This window comes from Pseudophryne corroboree, chromosome 1 (assembly GCF_028390025.1).
Source record: "Pseudophryne corroboree isolate aPseCor3 chromosome 1, aPseCor3.hap2, whole genome shotgun sequence".
Classification (NCBI taxonomy): Eukaryota; Metazoa; Chordata; class Amphibia; order Anura; family Myobatrachidae; genus Pseudophryne; species Pseudophryne corroboree.
Genome location: NC_086444.1, coordinates 623,948,699 through 623,967,658, shown reverse-complemented (window position 1 = coordinate 623,967,658; position 18,960 = coordinate 623,948,699). Strand labels below are relative to the sequence as shown.

General features: G+C 44.5%; 1 protein-coding gene across 3 annotated transcripts in view; it reads left to right on the top strand.

Moving 5' to 3' along the window:
- POLRMT (RNA polymerase mitochondrial) overlaps positions 1-18,960 on the top strand; it is a 283,173-nt gene that overhangs the window by 166,334 nt on the left and 97,879 nt on the right. For all 3 annotated transcript variants that reach the window (XM_063914478.1, XM_063914479.1, XM_063914481.1), the window contains one exon: positions 4,810-4,896. In XM_063914478.1, the coding sequence (XP_063770548.1) occupies positions 4,810-4,896 (87 nt within the window). The remainder of the gene's footprint in view (positions 1-4,809; positions 4,897-18,960) is intronic.

Here is an 18,960-nt window from a genome sequence, read left to right as displayed (position 1 = left end):
TCTCAACGTGGTGTTGAGTTTCTTAAAATCACATTGGTTTGAGCCACTTAAAACCGTGGATCTAAAATATCTCACGTGGAAAGTGGTCATGTTATTGGCCTTGGCTTCAGCCAGGCGTGTGTCAGAATTGGCAGCTTTGTCATGTAAAAGCCCTTATCTGATTTTCCATATGGATAGGGCGGAATTGAGGACTTGTCCCCAGTTTCTCCCTAAGGTGGTATCAGCTTTTCACTTGAACCAACCTATTGTGGTGCCTGCGGCTACTAGGGACTTGGAGGATTCCAAGTTACTGGACGTAGTCAGGGCCTTGAAAATTTATGTTTCCAGGACGGCTAGAGTCAGGAAAACTGACTCGCTATTTATCCTGTATGCACCCAACAAACTGGGTGCTCCTGCTTCTAAGCAGACTATTGCTCGCTGGATTTGTAGCACAATTCAGCTGGCGCATTCTGCGGCAGGACTGCCGCATCCTAAATCAGTAAAAGCCCATTCCACAAGGAAGGTGGGCTCATCTTGGGCGGCTGCCCGAGGGGTCTCGGCTTTACAACTTTGCCGAGCTGCTACTTGGTCAGGGGCAAACGCGTTTGCAAAATTCTACAAATTTGATACCCTGGCTGAGGAGGACCTTGAGTTCTCTCATTCGGTGCTGCAGAGTCATCCGCACTCTCCCGCCCGTTTGGGAGCTTTGGTATAATCCCCATGGTCCTTTCGGAGTTCCCAGCATCCACTAGGACGTCAGAGAAAATAAGATTTTACTCACCGGTAAATCTATTTCTCGTAGTCCGTAGTGGATGCTGGGCGCCCATCCCAAGTGCGGATTGTCTGCAATACTTGTACATAGTTATTGTTAACTGAAGGGTTATTGTTGAGCCATCTGTTGAGAGGCTCAGTTGTTTTCATACTGTTAAACTGGGTATAGTATCACGAGTTATACGGTGTGATTGGTGTGGCTGGTAGGAGTCTTACCCGGGATTCAAAATCCTTCCTTATTATGTCAGCTCGTCCGGGCACAGTGTCCTAACTGAGGCTTGGAGGAGGGCCATAGTGGGAGGAGCCAGTGCACACCAGGTGACCTAAAAGCTTTCTTTAGTTGTGCCCAGTCTCCTGCGGAGCCGCTATCCCCCATGGTCCTTTCGGAGTTCCCAGCATCCACTACGGACTACGAGAAATAGATTTACCGGTGACTAAAATCTTATTTTTGAATCTAAAGTCCTTGAACCCTTACCTGAAGGTTTTCAAGTTAAAATAGAATCCTTGCGAGCAGTGATTGCGGTCCTGGAATAACAGGAATTCATGGTCTCCCTGGATATCAGGGACGCCTATCTCCATATTCCGATTTGGCCACCTCATCAGGCTTATCTGAGGTTTGCCCTACTGGACGATCACTACCAGTTCCAGGCGCTACCCTTCGACCTGTCTACACCTCCGAGGGTGTTCACAAAGGTAATGGCGGAGATGATGTCTTCCAATCTCCTGCAAGGCGGAGTTTCGGGATTCAGGATTGGATCCCCCTCACAACGGATGGGGAGCTGTCACCCAAGGGGCTCAGTTCCAGGGCAGGTGGTCAGTCCATGAAGCCCTCCTTCCGATCAATGTTCTGGAACTCTGGGCGAGCTACAATGCTCTGCTTCAGGCCTCTCCTCTACTCAGGGATCACGCGATCCAGGTACAGTCGGCCAATGCCACAGCAGTGGCGTTCATCAATCGGCAAGGAGGGACAAAAAGCAGAGCCTGCATGCCCTTGCGTGTCAAGAATACTCTTCTGGGCAGAAGGGAATGCAAGAGCAATGTCCGCAATCTTCATTCCGGGAGTAAACAACTAGGAAGCGGACTTCCTGAGTCGTCACGATCTCCACCCGGGAGAGTGGGGGCTCCACCATCAGGTGTTTCAGCAGATCATCGACTGGTGGGGCTGCCCACAAGTAGGCATGATGGCTTCTCGACTCAACAAGAAGCTTAATTGATATTGCTCTCGAACCAGGGACCTTCAGGCGAGGGCAGTGGATGCACTGACATCGCCTTGGCCTTACCGGCTGGTCTACCTGTTTCCTCCGATTACGATGCTCCTAAGGGTGCTAAAGTGAATCAGAAATCAAGAAGTCCAGGCAATTCTGATTGCCCCGGATTGGCCTCGGAGGGCGTGGTACGTGGATCTTCTGGACATGTCCGTCGAAGTCCCTTGGCCTCTACCACTAAGAAGAGATCTTCAACAAGTACCGTTCATCTACCCGGACTTACGGCGACTTCGTTTGACGGCATGGAGGTTGAGTGGAGCATCCTAGCTCAAAAGGGCCTTTCCAGAAAGGTTATTGCTACCATGGTTCAGGCCAGGAAACATGTGACGTCTAAACACTATCATCATATCTGGAGTAGATAATGTCTCTTGGTGCGAGGAACGCACGTATCCGCCTGCGGAGTTCCACTTGGGACGTTTCCTGCAGGCTGGTGTGGATAAGGGTTTACATCTGGGTTCCATTAAGGTCCAGATTTCAGCGCCCTCAATTGTCTTCCAGAAGAAATTGGCAGTATTGACATTTCAGACCTTCTTGCAAGGGGTACTTCACATACAACCTCCTTTTGTGCCGCCCACGGCACCCTGGGATTTAAATGTTGTGTTGGAGTTTCTCCAGTCCTCCTGGTTTGAACCACTGATGACGGTAGGATACAAGTACCTCACGTGAAAGACGGTGATGTTGTTGGCCCTGGCTTCTGCTAGGCGTGTTTCAGAATTGTGTGCCTTATCGTGTAAAAGTCCCTACTTGGTCTTTTACGAGGACAGAGCGAAGCTCAGGACTAGACAGTAGTTCCTGCCAAAGGCTGTCTCTGCGTTCCACTTAAATCAACCTATTGTGGTTCCATCAAGTTCTGACACTTCTGCTCCTCCGAAGGCATTAGATGCTGTGCGAGCCTTGAAGATCTATGTCAAGCGAACGGCTCGGATCAGAAAGACTGATCCCTTGTACTCTGATGCACAGAAAAAGGGTTGCCTTGCTTCGAAGCAGTCCATTGCTCATTGGCTTAGTCTTACTATCCAACAGGCCTATGTGTCTGCAGCCTTGCCTGTTCCACAATCTCTGAAGGCCCACTCTACAAGATCGGTGGGGTCTTCCTGGGCGGCTGCCCGTGGAGTCTCTGCATTGCAACTATGCCGAGCTGCTACCTGGTCGGGGAAGAACACGTTTGTGAAGTTCTACAGGTTTGATACCCTGGCCAAAGAGGATACCCAGTTTGGACAGGCAGGGCTGCAGAAGTCTCTGCATGTTCCCGCCCATTCTGTAAGCTTTGGGACATCCCTATCGTACTAAGTATCCCCAATGTCCCTTATGGATGCTAGAGAAAATAGTATTTTAATTACCTGCCGATAAATCCTTTTCTCGTAGTCCATAAGGGATATTGGGCGCCCACCTCAGTGCGTTGACTTTTCTGCAGGTTCTCTCTTGTTTGGTTACCTGTTCAGCTGTTGCTGTTTCATTGCCAGCCGTTGCTGGTCGTTTTACGTTGTGGTGTGCTGGTGTGTAAATCTCACCACTCCTTGTTATGTTCCTTCTCTCGAGTATGTCCTTTCTCTTTCGGGCACTGTTTTACCTATAACTACCTGTGGAAGGGGGCATAGTGCACCGGCTCCTTTGGACCCCGTCTATACCCCATTGTACTAAGTCTCCCCAATATCCCTTATGGACTACGAGAAAAGGATTTACCGGTAGGTAATTAAAATCCTATTATCTGCCTTTCCTTAACTTGGCACAATGTGCAATATAGCATTACTAAAACAAAAGGTAGTCGTATGTTTAAACAGCAGTATACATATGACCCCATAATAATATGCAATGTGGACGTGAACATGTAGATGGGGACACTAAAACTATTGGGTGATCATTGTGAATGTCTCCGGTATTGATACAATGCGAATTTGTTGAGATATTGTTTAATTTTCATGTGGAACCATGGGTCGTACACGTGACAAGACTGAGTGGCAAAAGGGAGCCATTGTTTTTGCTCGAGAGCATGGCCATAGTCTGTGAGAGGTGGCTGCGTTTTGTTGATGTACCCTCGTAGATAGTGAGTAGTATCCATCTACTGTGGAAGAACCATGCACACCAAGAATCTCAGTGGTAGAACAGTGGGCATAAATCGATCATGACAAATCGTGACCACAGGCATTTAGGGTGCCTACTACCCACCAATGTGTTCCAAGCGCGTCACAAACTGCTCCAACAGTACAATGCTGGACCCAGCAAAACAGTACCAGAGTCCCAGATCTGGCGAATTGAAAGGACACGTGAGATGGGGCACGTCAGTCTGGTGCTCTGCAAACCAATCTAAACCTTTCGCCCACTGTTCCGTCGCTGAGATTCTTGGTGTCCATGCTTTTTCCACTGTATATGGATACTGCTCACTGTCTTGAGGGCACACCAACAAATGCTGCCACCTCCTCCAGGTTATGGCCATCCTCTCAGTCAAAAACAATGGCTCCCATTTCCCACTCCGTCATGTTACGTGTACGACCCACGGTTCTACCTGAAAAAGAAACAATATCTCAACAAATTTGCATTCTATACCTCAGACATTCACAGTGATCATCCAATAATTTGTGTCACCATCTACATGCATGTTCACATCCCACGTCATTGAACTTATGCCACTTGTCTTTCCACATTCCCTATTATTTTTTCCGGTATATTATTTATTTTGTCTGGTGTATTCATTTGTGTGTTTCATATATCCTGTGCTTCTTGCCCTTTTTATATTACGTTTTAATTCTCTTCGTATTTTCCAAAATGGCATAACTTGTTTGTTTTTCTCTGTCAGGAATATGTCTGGGATGCCTCCCATTATCTGGTCCAAAAAGTGTTCAGCAGTCTGCAAGAGATGTTTACTAGCACAAGACTAATTCAGGTAACCTAGCATACCCAATCATTCAAAGTTGGGGAAGGAATTTTCGAAGGAAAAAATGTGTGACTACTTGTCTAATTTCTTTACAGCATATCAGTCACAGATGACCATAATATACATTATTAAGCAAGTAATAACCAGAAAATGTTGATATGTGCAGTTGGTTATTAGATCATTCATTGAATCTAATCATTCATTGATTTTAATTACAGTATTTCAATGAAAAATTATTGCTTTCTACATTTCTTTAAAAAAAGAATCATCTTTTCTTTGTTTCACCTTTTTTCATTTTTTTTGTTACTGTTTGTATTTAAATAAAAAGTTTGCTTTATATCATATTTTGTTTTACATTTTTGTAAAAGCAAATGAAAAAATCAGCCAATTTGTAAAAACAAATTTAAAGAAATATTTTTCTTTGAGACCGTAATATACTTTTATGGGGCAATTCAGTTGTTTCCCCCGTGACTGCATTTAGGTGGCTCCTTGACAGAACAATTCAGTTGTTGCTTGGTTCAGGCATGCATGCCATAGGTAGCGACACATTTCTTCTGGCTGCCTCCTTAGCTGGCAAGAATAAATGTATAAAAAAAACTATGGTTTGGCCATCCTAACCGAGAGTTTAGACTGGTTTAGCTTCTATACATGGCTAAACCCGGTCTAATTGGGCGTGACAAGCACAATAATTAATGGGCGCCTGAAACAATTGAATTGATCTGATGAAGGCCTATTAATTATAGTGGCGCTTTCTAACAAATGAATTGCCCCCTTATTATATTACCCAGGTTTTTTTTTTGGTGGTGGTACAGGCTAGTTTCCCCACAGGTTTTTGAGATAAAAATGCGCTGGAATAGGGAGCACACATACCGGCATCGCTGAAAAAAATGGTTCTGATGGCCACTGTCATTTTTGCGGCCAATTTGATAATGCCCCTATGAAGATATTTCTATATGCTGCGGAAAGAAACACTATTTCCCAGAGGTGTGGTATGTTTTGTCCACATTCATAATGTTAGCATGAGACATTTATTATGGTGACACTGATGAAATAACCAGCAATGTTTGCCACGCCCAGCGATCAGCTGATGAGAACTTCAATTAGTTCCAGCTGCGCTTCTGGGGTGTGGTATGGAAGGTAGATAGTAACTAGGTCGACAGTGTCTAGGTTGACCACTATTGGTCGACAGGGTCTTTAGGTTGACATGGTCTAGGTCAAAAGGTCGACATGAGTTTTTTATGGGTTTTTTGGTGTCGTTTTCTTCGTGCAGTGACCGGGAACCCCAATTAGTGCACCATGTCCCCTCGCATGGCCCGCTTCGCTCGCCATGCTTCGGGCAAAGTGCCTCGCTCCGCTACCGCTTCGCTTGACACAGATTACCGTTCCAATCGTATTCAACGTGGATCGTTAAGTATGAAAAGGTTTAAAAAAAAAAAATCGTGAAAAACTCATGTTGACCTTTTGACATGTCGACCTAGAGACCCTGTCGACCTAGAAACCCTGTCGACCTAGTTACTGTCGACCTAGTTACTGTCGACCAATAGTGGTCGACCTAGTTACTGTCGACCTAGAGACCGGATCCCGCGCTTCTGGCTGTATCACTAACCCTAAGTTTTACCCTCTCCTCATAGTGCCTATCCCTAAACTCTCCTCCCATAGCCTAACCAAAACCCTCCCAATTGTGCCTTACCCTCCACCACCAATCCATGCAGAATGTTGGTGTTTCACATGCTGACATTGTTCAGTGTCAACATTATAACTGGCAATTTTATGAATGTCAACGTTTTGACTACGTCCCTGATAAAGCTAAATATTTATCTTATTTAAAACCCTTTAAGAGGTCTAAGAACACTGTACGCTATTGACGTATGGAGTACCGTAAGGGTACGCACGTTGCGTAACTATCACTTAGCCGTGGTCGAGACGCTCAAGCGTCACGTTCGCTCACGGCCAAGAGATCACAGGCAGGCACGCTATTGGCTGCTGACTAACGTAATGGTTCGCTATAGCGTAGCGGACGCTCGGGACCACGAGGAGATCACCAGCGGCGCAGACGCTCACAATGTTAAACCTTTATATCTAAACCATAAACAATGTAATATGCAGTAAAACCTTAGTGTAGTGATAGGGTGTAGATGCAACACAATGTAACCTTATTAACTTAAAAGCTGTTCGAGCGTCACCGACGCTCTGAGAATACTTAACACTATAAGAAATACACAACTACCGGGCTTAGGGTCTAACGCCTTATATGAATGTTATTACTTGCAAAAAGAGTAATACAGTACAAGTCACACACTACAATATAACATAGACTAACTAACCAGTTAACTACACAGGAAATACAATACAATACTATTACGTTTAAGGGAGTACGAGAGAGAAAGAGGAGAAGAGAGAGAGAGAGAGATATGGCTCACAATAACAAGAAAAACAATATGATTGCGGAGAAAAACTTACGCACAAAGGGGAACGATCGCATGCGCCTCGATATCCAGCTCCCGATTATCAGCAATGAGAACCGTTGAAGAGAGTGAGCTGGATATGATCGGCTTGTCTATTTATGCCCCACACACAATACAGTTCAATGGTCCCTACAATCTCATTGTTCATTGGACACAGGAATTCGTCTTCGCATTATAACAAAAGGTCATAGGTTGATTCATACAGGTGGGCTGTGACAATTTCCAACTGCTCAGGTGGGTGGGAAACTAGGTTTCCCGCCGCATGGATAAGTAAGTGCAAATAATAGTAAATGGACATAAACTTCTTATGTCCATAACTATTCGCACGAGCGATTAATTAGCTTCAAACCAACACCGGAATATTGCTAATTAAATACTCTTCCGATGGATACTAAACACCACTGTATAATCCCTGTCTGACCCTTTGTATCAGAAAAAGAGGGATTTCTCTGTCCATGAACATGCTACATTAACTAAACTTTCAGAATCTATCAAAGGGACCATGATCTACAAAATACATTATATAGTGAAAATATGTAACGATTGAGTCGCACGCTACGAACACATAAACTCTACCGTAAATGCACATACCGTGCGCCTGCGGGTGCCCGCAACAGCGAGTATGCGCACGCACAGGAGAGCGCACGCATGCGCAGCGCGGACCTGTATGAGGTGCAAATATGGCATTGTGCCTAGTGATATTTTTCTGACTTTGACAGTCCACCCTTTGGCAGTCAACAATAACTGCCACTTCCTAAAACATTTCAAAAAGAGAAAAATATATGTCAGGGGTTAATACATTTCTATGGTTAGGTAGGGGAGGAGAGGAGAAGGTAGGAAAAGGGTATGACCTAGTGAGATAGCAGAAGCATGTGTGTATGAATCCATGTTTGGGGGGTCATGTATCATCGTGCCGTACGTGTTGTAAATCAAGCTTCGAGGTATTGCGAAGTATACATTTGAATTCCTTCTTATCCCGCGGTACGGGTCTGTGGATGGACTGTCAAACTTTACCGAGCTCTTTTCGGTTGTGGTTGCAACAAAAATGGGGAAGCACATTTTAGTTGATGATACATGAATGGGGGAGGTATGTGATTGCTGATACCTGTGCCTGTATTCCCTATCGACTATGTGTGTCATTACCTGAGGGTTGTAGAAATGAAGAAAAAGAACACTTATGGTAAATGCAGTGGTATTCTATGTCAGGTTAATGAACATTTGTCGGTTGAAGTCTTGTTCGGTGTCTGTTGAATGCAGTCTTCTTTGTGCTTTTGCCCAAAAGGTGCGAGCAAAAGCTTTGCCAATGTCCATAGACTTACAAAAGTGTTGGGCTAGCGTAATTTTAAAATTTCTAGGGAAACTGGGGGTCTATGGCATAGTTCATCAAATATCTGTGTATAAGGTTGTCAAAACTTCTTCTTTAATCCATCCGTTGTCTGTATACCGGATCATCAAATTCCTCGTCCAAGTGGGTCTTTTTACCTTGGAGAAAACGGAAAAACAGGTGAAAGAAACGGACCGTATAATCGCTTTTTCATCACATCATTGTTTCTACCGTTGGGTCATAAATCAAATCCATTGGAACTACAATTTCCTCACTCCTTAGACTCATTACTCTGGTACTACGTTTGCACTTCATTAAAGCCTGACCGCATCTAAATATCAAGCCAATCGTTATGACAACACCTAAGATACATAGGAGAAACTTCCCAACATCCATTATGACTCCTTGAGCCCATTCTCCTAAATTAGAGAACCAATTTCGCGGGTTCAACCATGACACCCAACCAGTCAGCTCATTACCTACAGCAGCAAGAGTGAGATTGTGTCTCCTGCGAAATTCCCACTTCAGTTGGAGAATATCGTCCATCTTTTGGTCTATGACCTCGACCGGATCCTCGGTGCTATTCGTTATATATGTGCAACATTTCACGCCGTACTGCGTTGCCAGTGTGACACAATATCCACCTGTCACTGCTGTGAGATAATTAAGAACCATTCTATGCTGGACCAGTTCTGTTTTGTAAGCTTGAAGTTCTCTTCCAGTATACCTAAACGTGTCATCATACATTTCCGTGATATTGTCTAACAAATTTGCAAGCGCAGATATGTATTTATAATTCAACACTCCTCTGGCGGTGCGAGTGAAATCTAACGCGATTAGAAACTGAATCCCGGTGGATCATGTCAGAGGCCGGATGCTCTGTTCTTTCTATCAGGTGCCGTTTAACTACGTGCTCGTAATGAGTATGAGTATAAGGAGCTTGGGCAACACGGTGTATATCTTTCATTTTGGCATGTGATACAGTCATTACCTCAGGCAGTACTTTTCCAATATAACACAATCCCTCAGAGTTTGGGGCAAGCCACTTATACGCCTTCCTCCCGCATATGAAATATGCATCATCGGGGAGAACATATGGGACGGAGTAGGACATAACCATATTACACATTTTCCATGTGAAATCTCCTAACCCTAATTCTCCCATCTGTCTAGTACACGTATCAGCTTGTACGATATGTGCACAGTATCCTGGTGATACCTCTCCAACTCTCATAATCCTACTTCCTAGGGTATACCTATATCGGAAATATTTTTCTCTACTGGCTATGTGGCGTATAAGCTCTGTATCTGTAGGCATTCTATCTGCTCTATATGAAAAGGTCATGGTTTGGTTGCTCCATGACACTTCCCAATTTCCCGGCTTTCGGGGATTGGTAATGTTAAAACATATTAGGGATCTATCCACATGATATTGGTGGAGCTTCAAACTAGGAGGACTGGAGATATTAAACCTCCTGTCCACCGGTCTCCCACCCTTTAGCTCAAGTACCTCCCCTACCGTTAAAGGAAATGGTACTAGTCCTGATTTGCTATGACCTTGAGGTACTTGAGAGCATACCCAACAATCTGTTTGATTTAACACACTACCCACTAAGGAGTGATAGTCACTCAATGGATGCCGGTCCATGTGGATATTAAAACTGGATTGGCATTTCTTAATGCACCCATCCTCAACTACGTTGTCACAGAGCCTACAGATACAGTTTTCTTCAGCTAACAATCCTTCACAATTCCTTCTATTGTCAATGCTATCGGATCGTTTTCTGATACTCGCCTTTACTTGTTGGTTAAGTTGTTCTTGGAAAACTACGCCTCCATCTTTGTCATCAGAACCCATTCCAGAACCTCTCTCGACCTCCATGGTACTCTCGCCGGAACAGACTGCTCTGGTCAACATCATGGTCAACAGGAAAATCCGGATCACAGTCTCTTGGGGCAAGTCCATCTTATAGGAGGAAACGAAGAAGAATGAGAAGGGGAAAAAAAATTATTGAGGGAGAGGGGATGGGAAGTGGGGAAAAACAACAAAAGGGAACAGGGAATCGTCAACTGCTTTTGATCTTGTGATTTTCAATGCTCAGGTGCCGCCTCAGTCCTCCTGGAACAGACACTCCAGTGATACAACTTCCTCTACCGTCTGTTCCTTATCACGGGACCTCTCTGGATCAGCAACCTTCTTACAGTGGGACGAATGAACCCAAGTCTCTCTCTCGGCAACCTTCAATGCTGTAGTGCTAGTCAATAAGACTTGGTATGGTCCTTCCCATCTGTCAATAAGGCAACCTGAGCGTAGAAAATTCCGTATCATTACATAATCCCCAGGTTCAATGTCATGACAATTACTATCTGGTAAACAGGAATCACCAACTTCAAATTATCATTTTGATTCCTTAGCTGTTTACTCATGTTAACCAGGTACTTTACAGTCACTTCATTGTTACACTTCAAATCATCCTGAGGGTTAATCATAACATGCGGTTGTCGACCAAACAAGATTTCAAAGGGAGACAGATTAAGAGGGGACCTGGGAGTGGTTCTGATGCTGTTCAGTACAATGGGTAAAGCTTCTGGCCATGTCAATCCTGTTTCTGCCATAACTTTGCTCAGTTTATTTTTAATAGTGCTGTTCACTCTTTCCACCTTCGCACTCGCCTGTGGACGGTATGGAGTGTGCAGCTTGCTATCAATTCCCATCAACTTACACATTCCTTGAAAGACATCACCTGTAAAATGGGTACCCCTGTCACTTTCGATTATTCTAGGGATACCATATCTACATACAAATTCCTGCACAATTTTCTTAGCAGTAAACATAGCGGTATTTGTGGCCGCCGGAAATGCTTCGACCCAATTTGAGAATACATCTATACAAACAAGTACATATTTCAAATTTCGACAAGGGGGTAATTGAATAAAGTCAATTTGTATTACCTGAAAAGGTCCGCCTGTAGGTGGGATATGAGATGGTTCTGTTGGTATTGCCTTTCCGATATTCTTTCTCAAGCAGGTAAGGCATGACATTGCTCTCTTACTCGCATGAGATGAAAATCCTGGGGCGCACCAATATGCTCTTACCAACTTGCACATTCCCTCCTTGCCCAGATGAGTCAGCCCGTGAGCTGCCTCAGCTAAACATGGAAGATATGCTCTGGGGGCCACTGGTTTACCTTGTCCATCCGTCCAGAGTCCTGAGGACTCCTGGCCATATCCCTTTGCCTTCCAGACTGCCTTTTCCTGTGTGGAACACAAATGTTGCATTTCACACAACTTCTGTGTGTTGATGGTATTAAATACCATCAATTGTGTGGTGTCTGTCTGTCTGGGGGTACCAGCTGCTAACTTAGCAGCTTCGTCTGCTCGGCTGTTACCAAGTGATACTGGGTCCTGGCTATATGTGTGTGCTTTACACTTGATAACAGCCACTCTGTCGGGTTCCTGTATCGCTGTTAGAAGTCTTTTAATGTGAGCTGCATGCGCTACCGGTGTACCAGCTGCCGTCATGAAATTTCTGAGGCGCCATAGGGCTCCGAAATCATGAACTACCCCGAAGGCGTATCTAGAATCGGTGTAGATATTGGCTGACTTGCCCTTAGCCAATTCACATGCTCTGGTTAGGGCGACCAGTTCAGCAACCTGGGCTGAGTGAGGTGGGCCTAGCGGTTCAGCTTCTATGGTGCCTTGGTCATCTACGACTGCGTATCCAGTACACAAGTCTCCCGAGTCTGACTGTCTGTGACAACTACCGTCCGTGTAGAAAGTTAGATCTACATCTTCCAGTGGGCTGTCACTGATGTCAGGCCTTGCGGTAAAATTTTGGGTCAAATATTCCATACAATCATGTGTGTCTTCCTTTGTATTAAATCCTCCTTCCCCACCACTCTCATCCTCCACCCTTTGTGCCTGTCCAGGCACACCTGGGAGATATGTTGCAGGATTTCATGCACTGCATCTCCTTATGGTGATGTTTACGGGGGCCATTAGTGCCAATTCCCATCTTGTAAACCGCGCTGATGAGACGTGCCTGGTTTGGGCAGAATTTAGCAAGGCTGACACTGCATGTGGTGTATGAATTGTGAGGTTGTGACCTAGCACTACATCTTCGCTTTTCGTTACTAGCAATGCTATCGCAGCAACGCTTCGCAAGCATGTGGGGAGGGATCGCGCTACCGTGTCTAGCTGAGCGCTGTAGTATGCTACTGGCCTGCTGGCATCACCGTGCTTTTGGGTTAGGACGCCTGCCGCGCAACCAGCACTTTCTGTTCCGTACAGCTCAAAGGGTTTCCCATAGTCTGGCATACCTAATGCTGGTGCCTGCGTTAGGCACTGTTTAAGTCTCTCAAATGCCATTTCGGACTCGTCTGTGTGCGAAATCCGATCAGGTTTGTTTGAGGAGACCATCTCCTGCAAAGGTAATGCCAGAATGGAAAATCCTGGGATCCAGTTACGGCAATACCCACACATTCCTAAAAACGTTCTGATCTGTTGCTGGGTTTGTGGCAGAGTCATGTCTCTAATTGCTTGAATTCTATCAGCGGTCAGGTGTCTCAGTCCTTGTGTTAGACAGTGTCCCAAATATTTTACTTTAGTTTGGCATAATTGTAACTTGTCTTTGGAAACCTTGTGTCCTGTGTCTGAAAGATGAAACAGGAGCTGTTTCGTATCCTTCAGGGATGCTTCCAATGAATCTGAACACAGTAGTAAATCATCCACGTACTGTATCAATATTGATCCACTCCCTGGTTGGAAAGACTGTAAACAATCATGCAAAGCCTGAGAAAATATACTTGGACTATCTATGAAACCTTGTGGTAATCGAGTCCATGTGTATTGGACTCCTCTGTATGTAAATGCAAACAAATATTGGCTGTCAGGGTGCAGAGGTACCGAAAAGAAAGCGGAGCAGAGGTCAATAACAGTGAAAAATTTCGCAGTGGGAGGGATTTGCATTAGGATGACAGCTGGATTTGGCACTACAGGGAACTGACTCTCAACTATTTTGTTAATCCCCCTTAGATCCTGCACTAGCCGGTAACCCCTCCCCCCACTCTTTTTCACAGGGAAGATGGGACTATTGGCAGTGCTGGATGTTCTTACCAGAATGCCCTGTTGTAGCAAGCGCTCTATTACGGGATACACTCCTAACTCCACCTCTGGCTTCAGAGGGTACTGTGGGATTTTTGGAGCTATCCTACCATCTTTTACTTGTACAACTACCGGAGCTACGTTTGCCATTAATCCAGTGTCCTGTCCATCCTTTGTCCAAAGTGACTCTGGTATCTGGGATGTCATTTCTTCTACTTGGGATGGAGTCCTATTTGTCATAATGGTATGTGACATTAATTTTGATGGGGAGTCTAACATGTCTCGCACTTCCTGAGCGTGATTCTCAGGTATGTCCAAGAATACACCTTCAGGAGTACAATAAATGACGCACCCCATTTTTCACAATAAATCTCTTCCCAGGAGATTAGTCGGTGCCGATGCAGCCAGCAAAAAGGAATGCTTGGTATGTAAAGGACCTATTGTAATCTCGGCTGGTTTGCTAACAGGGTAGTGCTGGACTACTCCTGTTACTCCCATGGCTGGAATTGTCTTACCAGTGGTTCTCATGCCCACTGTCGAATTTATCACTGATTTGGCCGCCCCCGTATCTACAAGAAAGTTTAATGTTTTGCCAGCTACATCAATTGCAATTTCGGGTTCACTTCCAAGACTTGCAATCAATTTTACTGGCTGCAGATTACAGGTATGGCCACACCCCTATTGGGTATGGTGACCTCCCTGAATCCCGCTGGCAGCAACTACTTGTGATGGGGTTAAATGGGAACTACCAGGGGTATCTTTTTGTTTCCCCTGCATGTGGCTCATAACTCCGTTTCTGCGGACCCTGCTCCCAATGTCGTGTGTCGTGTCGTTGTCTAGGGGGTTGATATGAGTTTTGTGAATTTTTCACTCTACAATCTCGTGCCATGTGTCCCTGTCTATGACAAGAAAAACAAGTTACCACTTTTGACTTACCCACAGGGTTTGGTGATTTATACAAAGGCTGCCTTGTGGTCAGGGCCTGTATACTTACGGCCATTAATTTATCACCTTGTTGTTCCCTGTGTCTGGTGATATTCCGGTCGTGATCAATAGCAGCCTCTCTCAAAGTAGCCACCGACAGACCTCGCCAACATGGTTGCGTGGTCTGCACCCTTGTCTTTAATGCCTCTTTTAAACCATCCATTAGTACAGATACTGCTACTTCTCGATGGTTTATGTTTGTTTTGATGTCCTCTATGCCTGTGTATTTTGCCATCTCTAATAATGCCCTGTGAAAATATTCTGCAGCAGTTTCTGACTCCTTTTGTTTAATGGAGAAAATCTTGTTCCATTTAACTACAGCTGGGAAATACTCTTTTAACTGTAAACTTATTCTTTTTACATTATCTTTGTTGTACACATCTGTAAGAGGTACATCCTGATCCAATCCACAGTCAGCTAAAAATTGAGCTGCGTCGACATTGGAGGGTAAACATGCCCTCAGCAATATCTGCCAATCTTTGTTATTGGGCTCTAAAGTGTTTCCTAGGTCTCTGATGTATTTTTGGCTAGCAACTAAATCTTTTCTGGGGTCAGGGAATTCAGACACTATGGTCCTTAATTCCATTCGGGAAAACGGGCTGTACATGGCAATGTTCCTAACAGGAGTGACTCCTGAGGTGTCCGTTTTCCCATTTGGCACTGCTATTACCCTAACAGGATTAAGTCTAACAACATCATTCTGTGTAGATTCTACAGCCTGTGGTGAAACAGTTTCAGCATAGTGTATGGTGCCGTACTTACCCGTTGATACGACCTCACCTGTCCCTCCGCTAGGGGCCTTTGTTACTAATCTTAAGGGTTGGGCCGTGCCTACTGTAGTTTCTGATATGGTGGCTGCTAGAGAGAGCGCTGATATTGTTGCCGATTCGTCCTCTTGATCACACTCCTGGGGAAAGTTCAAAACAGGGTACAACTTGCACGGGTTAATACTTGCATTGGTTAACTTATTAACATTTACACAGTTGCTAAGTGTTTGTTTGTTACACCCTAGTGCGTCATTCTCCGCAACCAATTTCTCTCCTGCAATGTATGGTGGCGGCGGTGCCGTGGCTATCAGTTTCTTGATAGGATTAGATCCCGCCGCCAGAGCCAATCCTCTCTGTATTTCACCCTCCTGTTGCCATAACTGCAAATAATCATAATGTTGGATTCGTCTCTTTGTTGATTTAATGAGACATATCCTCCTCCTTAAATTCATTAACACTTCTGGGCTAAAGCTACCTACTCTTGGGAATTTCTCCCCGTCATGCATTGTCATTCTTTCCCATTCATCACATAAAACCTCTGTGTGTGAACCATATTTTTCACACATTACGTACCTTGCCGACCCGACTGGTCGGTTCACTGAATCAACCCGAACCGAGGTTGATCGCCCCCTACCTGAACAACTGGCCCCCATAACTTGCAGGTGTTGCTTTCACCACCTCTGACCTTAAATCAGGGTCTTCAGCGAACCCTTACAAAAACCAAATTGCTCACGATAGGCTGACGGTGGCGGTTTACCGAGTACCCCACTTACTCGCCCACGCCGACCAATACGACCTACACACTGCCTTAGCGCTGGCGTACTCGACCCAGGGCCCCTATGAACCTTCGTTTACTGGAACATGTGAGTGTGATCCGCAGAGCATTAACCCTTTCCAGTAACTGTTGGTTGTTGGATAATTCCTGAGTGACCAGCGAACTTCCCTTCAGAAAATAAAAAATTACACAAATCACGTCAGAATGTACAAACAGTGTTTATGACCGGGTTCGTACACAAATGGTACTGGTCAGGTTTACTAATGCACACAATTACGTGCGGTACAATCGTTCAGCACATAAGCAACTAATCTTATGTGCAGAGCAACCAGTGGAATCGAAAATTTCGGCTGCGAATTCCTTCAGCCAGAGCTTTATTGGCCTATATGGGTTCTGCACCAACCCCCTGGGTTGTGCTACTTATCTATATCTATAGCGGACTTCTTTGTCTGCTGTACCTGGACCTCCTGGTCTGTTCTGGACCTCCTGGTCTGTGCTACAGTATGACCTCCTGGTCTGCTATACTCTACTGCTCAAATTTTATATTTAACAAGGGATGCCTCCCTAGCCACCATGTACGACACTTACATGCATGTACCTCTGCGAGAACTCGACTTCTTGTGGTTCAACCTTGAAAATTGTATAAACTTATATATACAAAACACTCATTCATCACATGTACACTTTTATTTCTATTTCTGCGCAGAAATTTTCCTTTAGACCAGATGTGTTGTAAATTTGGAGAAGGATCTGTTAATTTAAATTTCGGATATTAAAATTGATTTGCGCTATTTATCGCGTTTTGCGCTATTTATCGCCTGTTGCGCTATTTATTGCCTGTTAAAAATCAACACTATCGTGTGACTTGAGTTACGTGGGCGTACCCAGACGCTCCGTTGCGTAATTTACGCTGCGTGCGTCAGCCTTTGCGTACGCGAGTCTCAGCCCTTTGTTAGAGACACGTGTACACAAAGCCAATGTCCACCGTAACACAACTAACACGTTTATCAATGTAGATGATCCTCGATCATCTACCGAGCACCACACCAATCTCTCCTTGTACCTTTAGGTAGAGTTGCGTGTGCGCTTTACAATTTATCCCTTAATATATTACTTTTACACTTAAACTATGAAATAGCGACAAATCTCTTTTAGCACGTTTATCAATTATAAAATGGCAAACAGGAGAGTGATATGAAAATACACAAATGAAAAAGAAATGCAGATATGTGCGTGCGTACGCAAGACAGAAATAAACAGTTTTTAAAAGACACTAGCGCGTTGTTCTTACCTCCTGTTTCGGATTCCCTCAGCACCCTTTACTAAGCGAAGCAGACGCTTATCCCGTCAGCACTGCGAAGAATATGATCTCCCGCCCTTTGCTGATGGATAATGTCTGCTGAAATTACCTAGCAGAGATATGTGAAGGACAGGACGAGCCGCCAATTGATAAAGCTAAATATTTATCTTATTTAAAACCCTTTAAAAGGTCTAAGAACACTGTACGCTATTGACGTATGGAGTACCGTAAGGGTACGCACGTTGCGTAACTATCACTTAGCCGTGGTCGAGACGCTCAAGCGTCACGTTCGCTCACGGCCAAGAGATCACAGGCAGGCACGCTATTGGCTGCTGACTAACGTAATGGTTCGCTATAGCGTAGCGGACGCTCGGGACCACGAGGAGATCACCAGCGGCGCAGACGCTCACAATGTTAAACCTTTATATCTAAACCATAAACAATGTAATATGCAGTAAAACCTTAGTGTAGTGATAGGGTGTAGATGCAACACAATGTAACCTTATTAACTTAAAAGCTGTTCGAGCGTCACCGACGCTCTGAGAATACTTAACACTATAAGAAATACACAACTACCGTGCTTAGGGTCTAACGCCTTATATGAATGTTATTACTTGCAAAAAGAGTAATACAGTACAAGTCACACACTACAATATAACATAGACTAACTAACCAGTTAACTACACAGGAAATACAATACAATACTATTACGTTTAAGGGAGTACGAGAGAGAAAGAGGAGAAGAGAGAGAGAGATATGGCTCACAATAACAAGAAAAACAATATGATTGCGGAGAAAAACTTACGCACAAAGGGGAACGATCGCATGCGCCTCGATATCCAGCTCCCGATTATCAGCAATGAGAACCGTTGAAGAGAGTGAGCTGGATATGATCGGCTTGTCTATTTATGCCCCACACACAATACAGTTCAATGGTCCCTACAATCTCATTGTTCATTGGACACAGGAATTCATCTTCGCATTATAACAAAAGGTCATAGGTTGATTCATACAGGTGGGCTGTGACAATTTCCAACTGCTCAGGTGGGTGGGAAACTAGGTTTCCCGCCGCATGGATAAGTAAGTGCAAATAATAGTAAATGGACATAAACTTCTTATGTCCATAACTATTCGCACGAGCGATTAATTCGCTTCAAACCAACACCGGAATATTGCTAATTAAATACTCTTCCGATGGATACTAAACACCACTGTATAATCCCTGTCTGACCCTTTGTATCAGAAAAAGAGGGATTTCTCTGTCCATGAACATGCTACATTAACTAAACTTTCAGAATCTATCAAAGGGACCATGATCTACAAAATACATTATATAGTGAAAATATGTAACTATT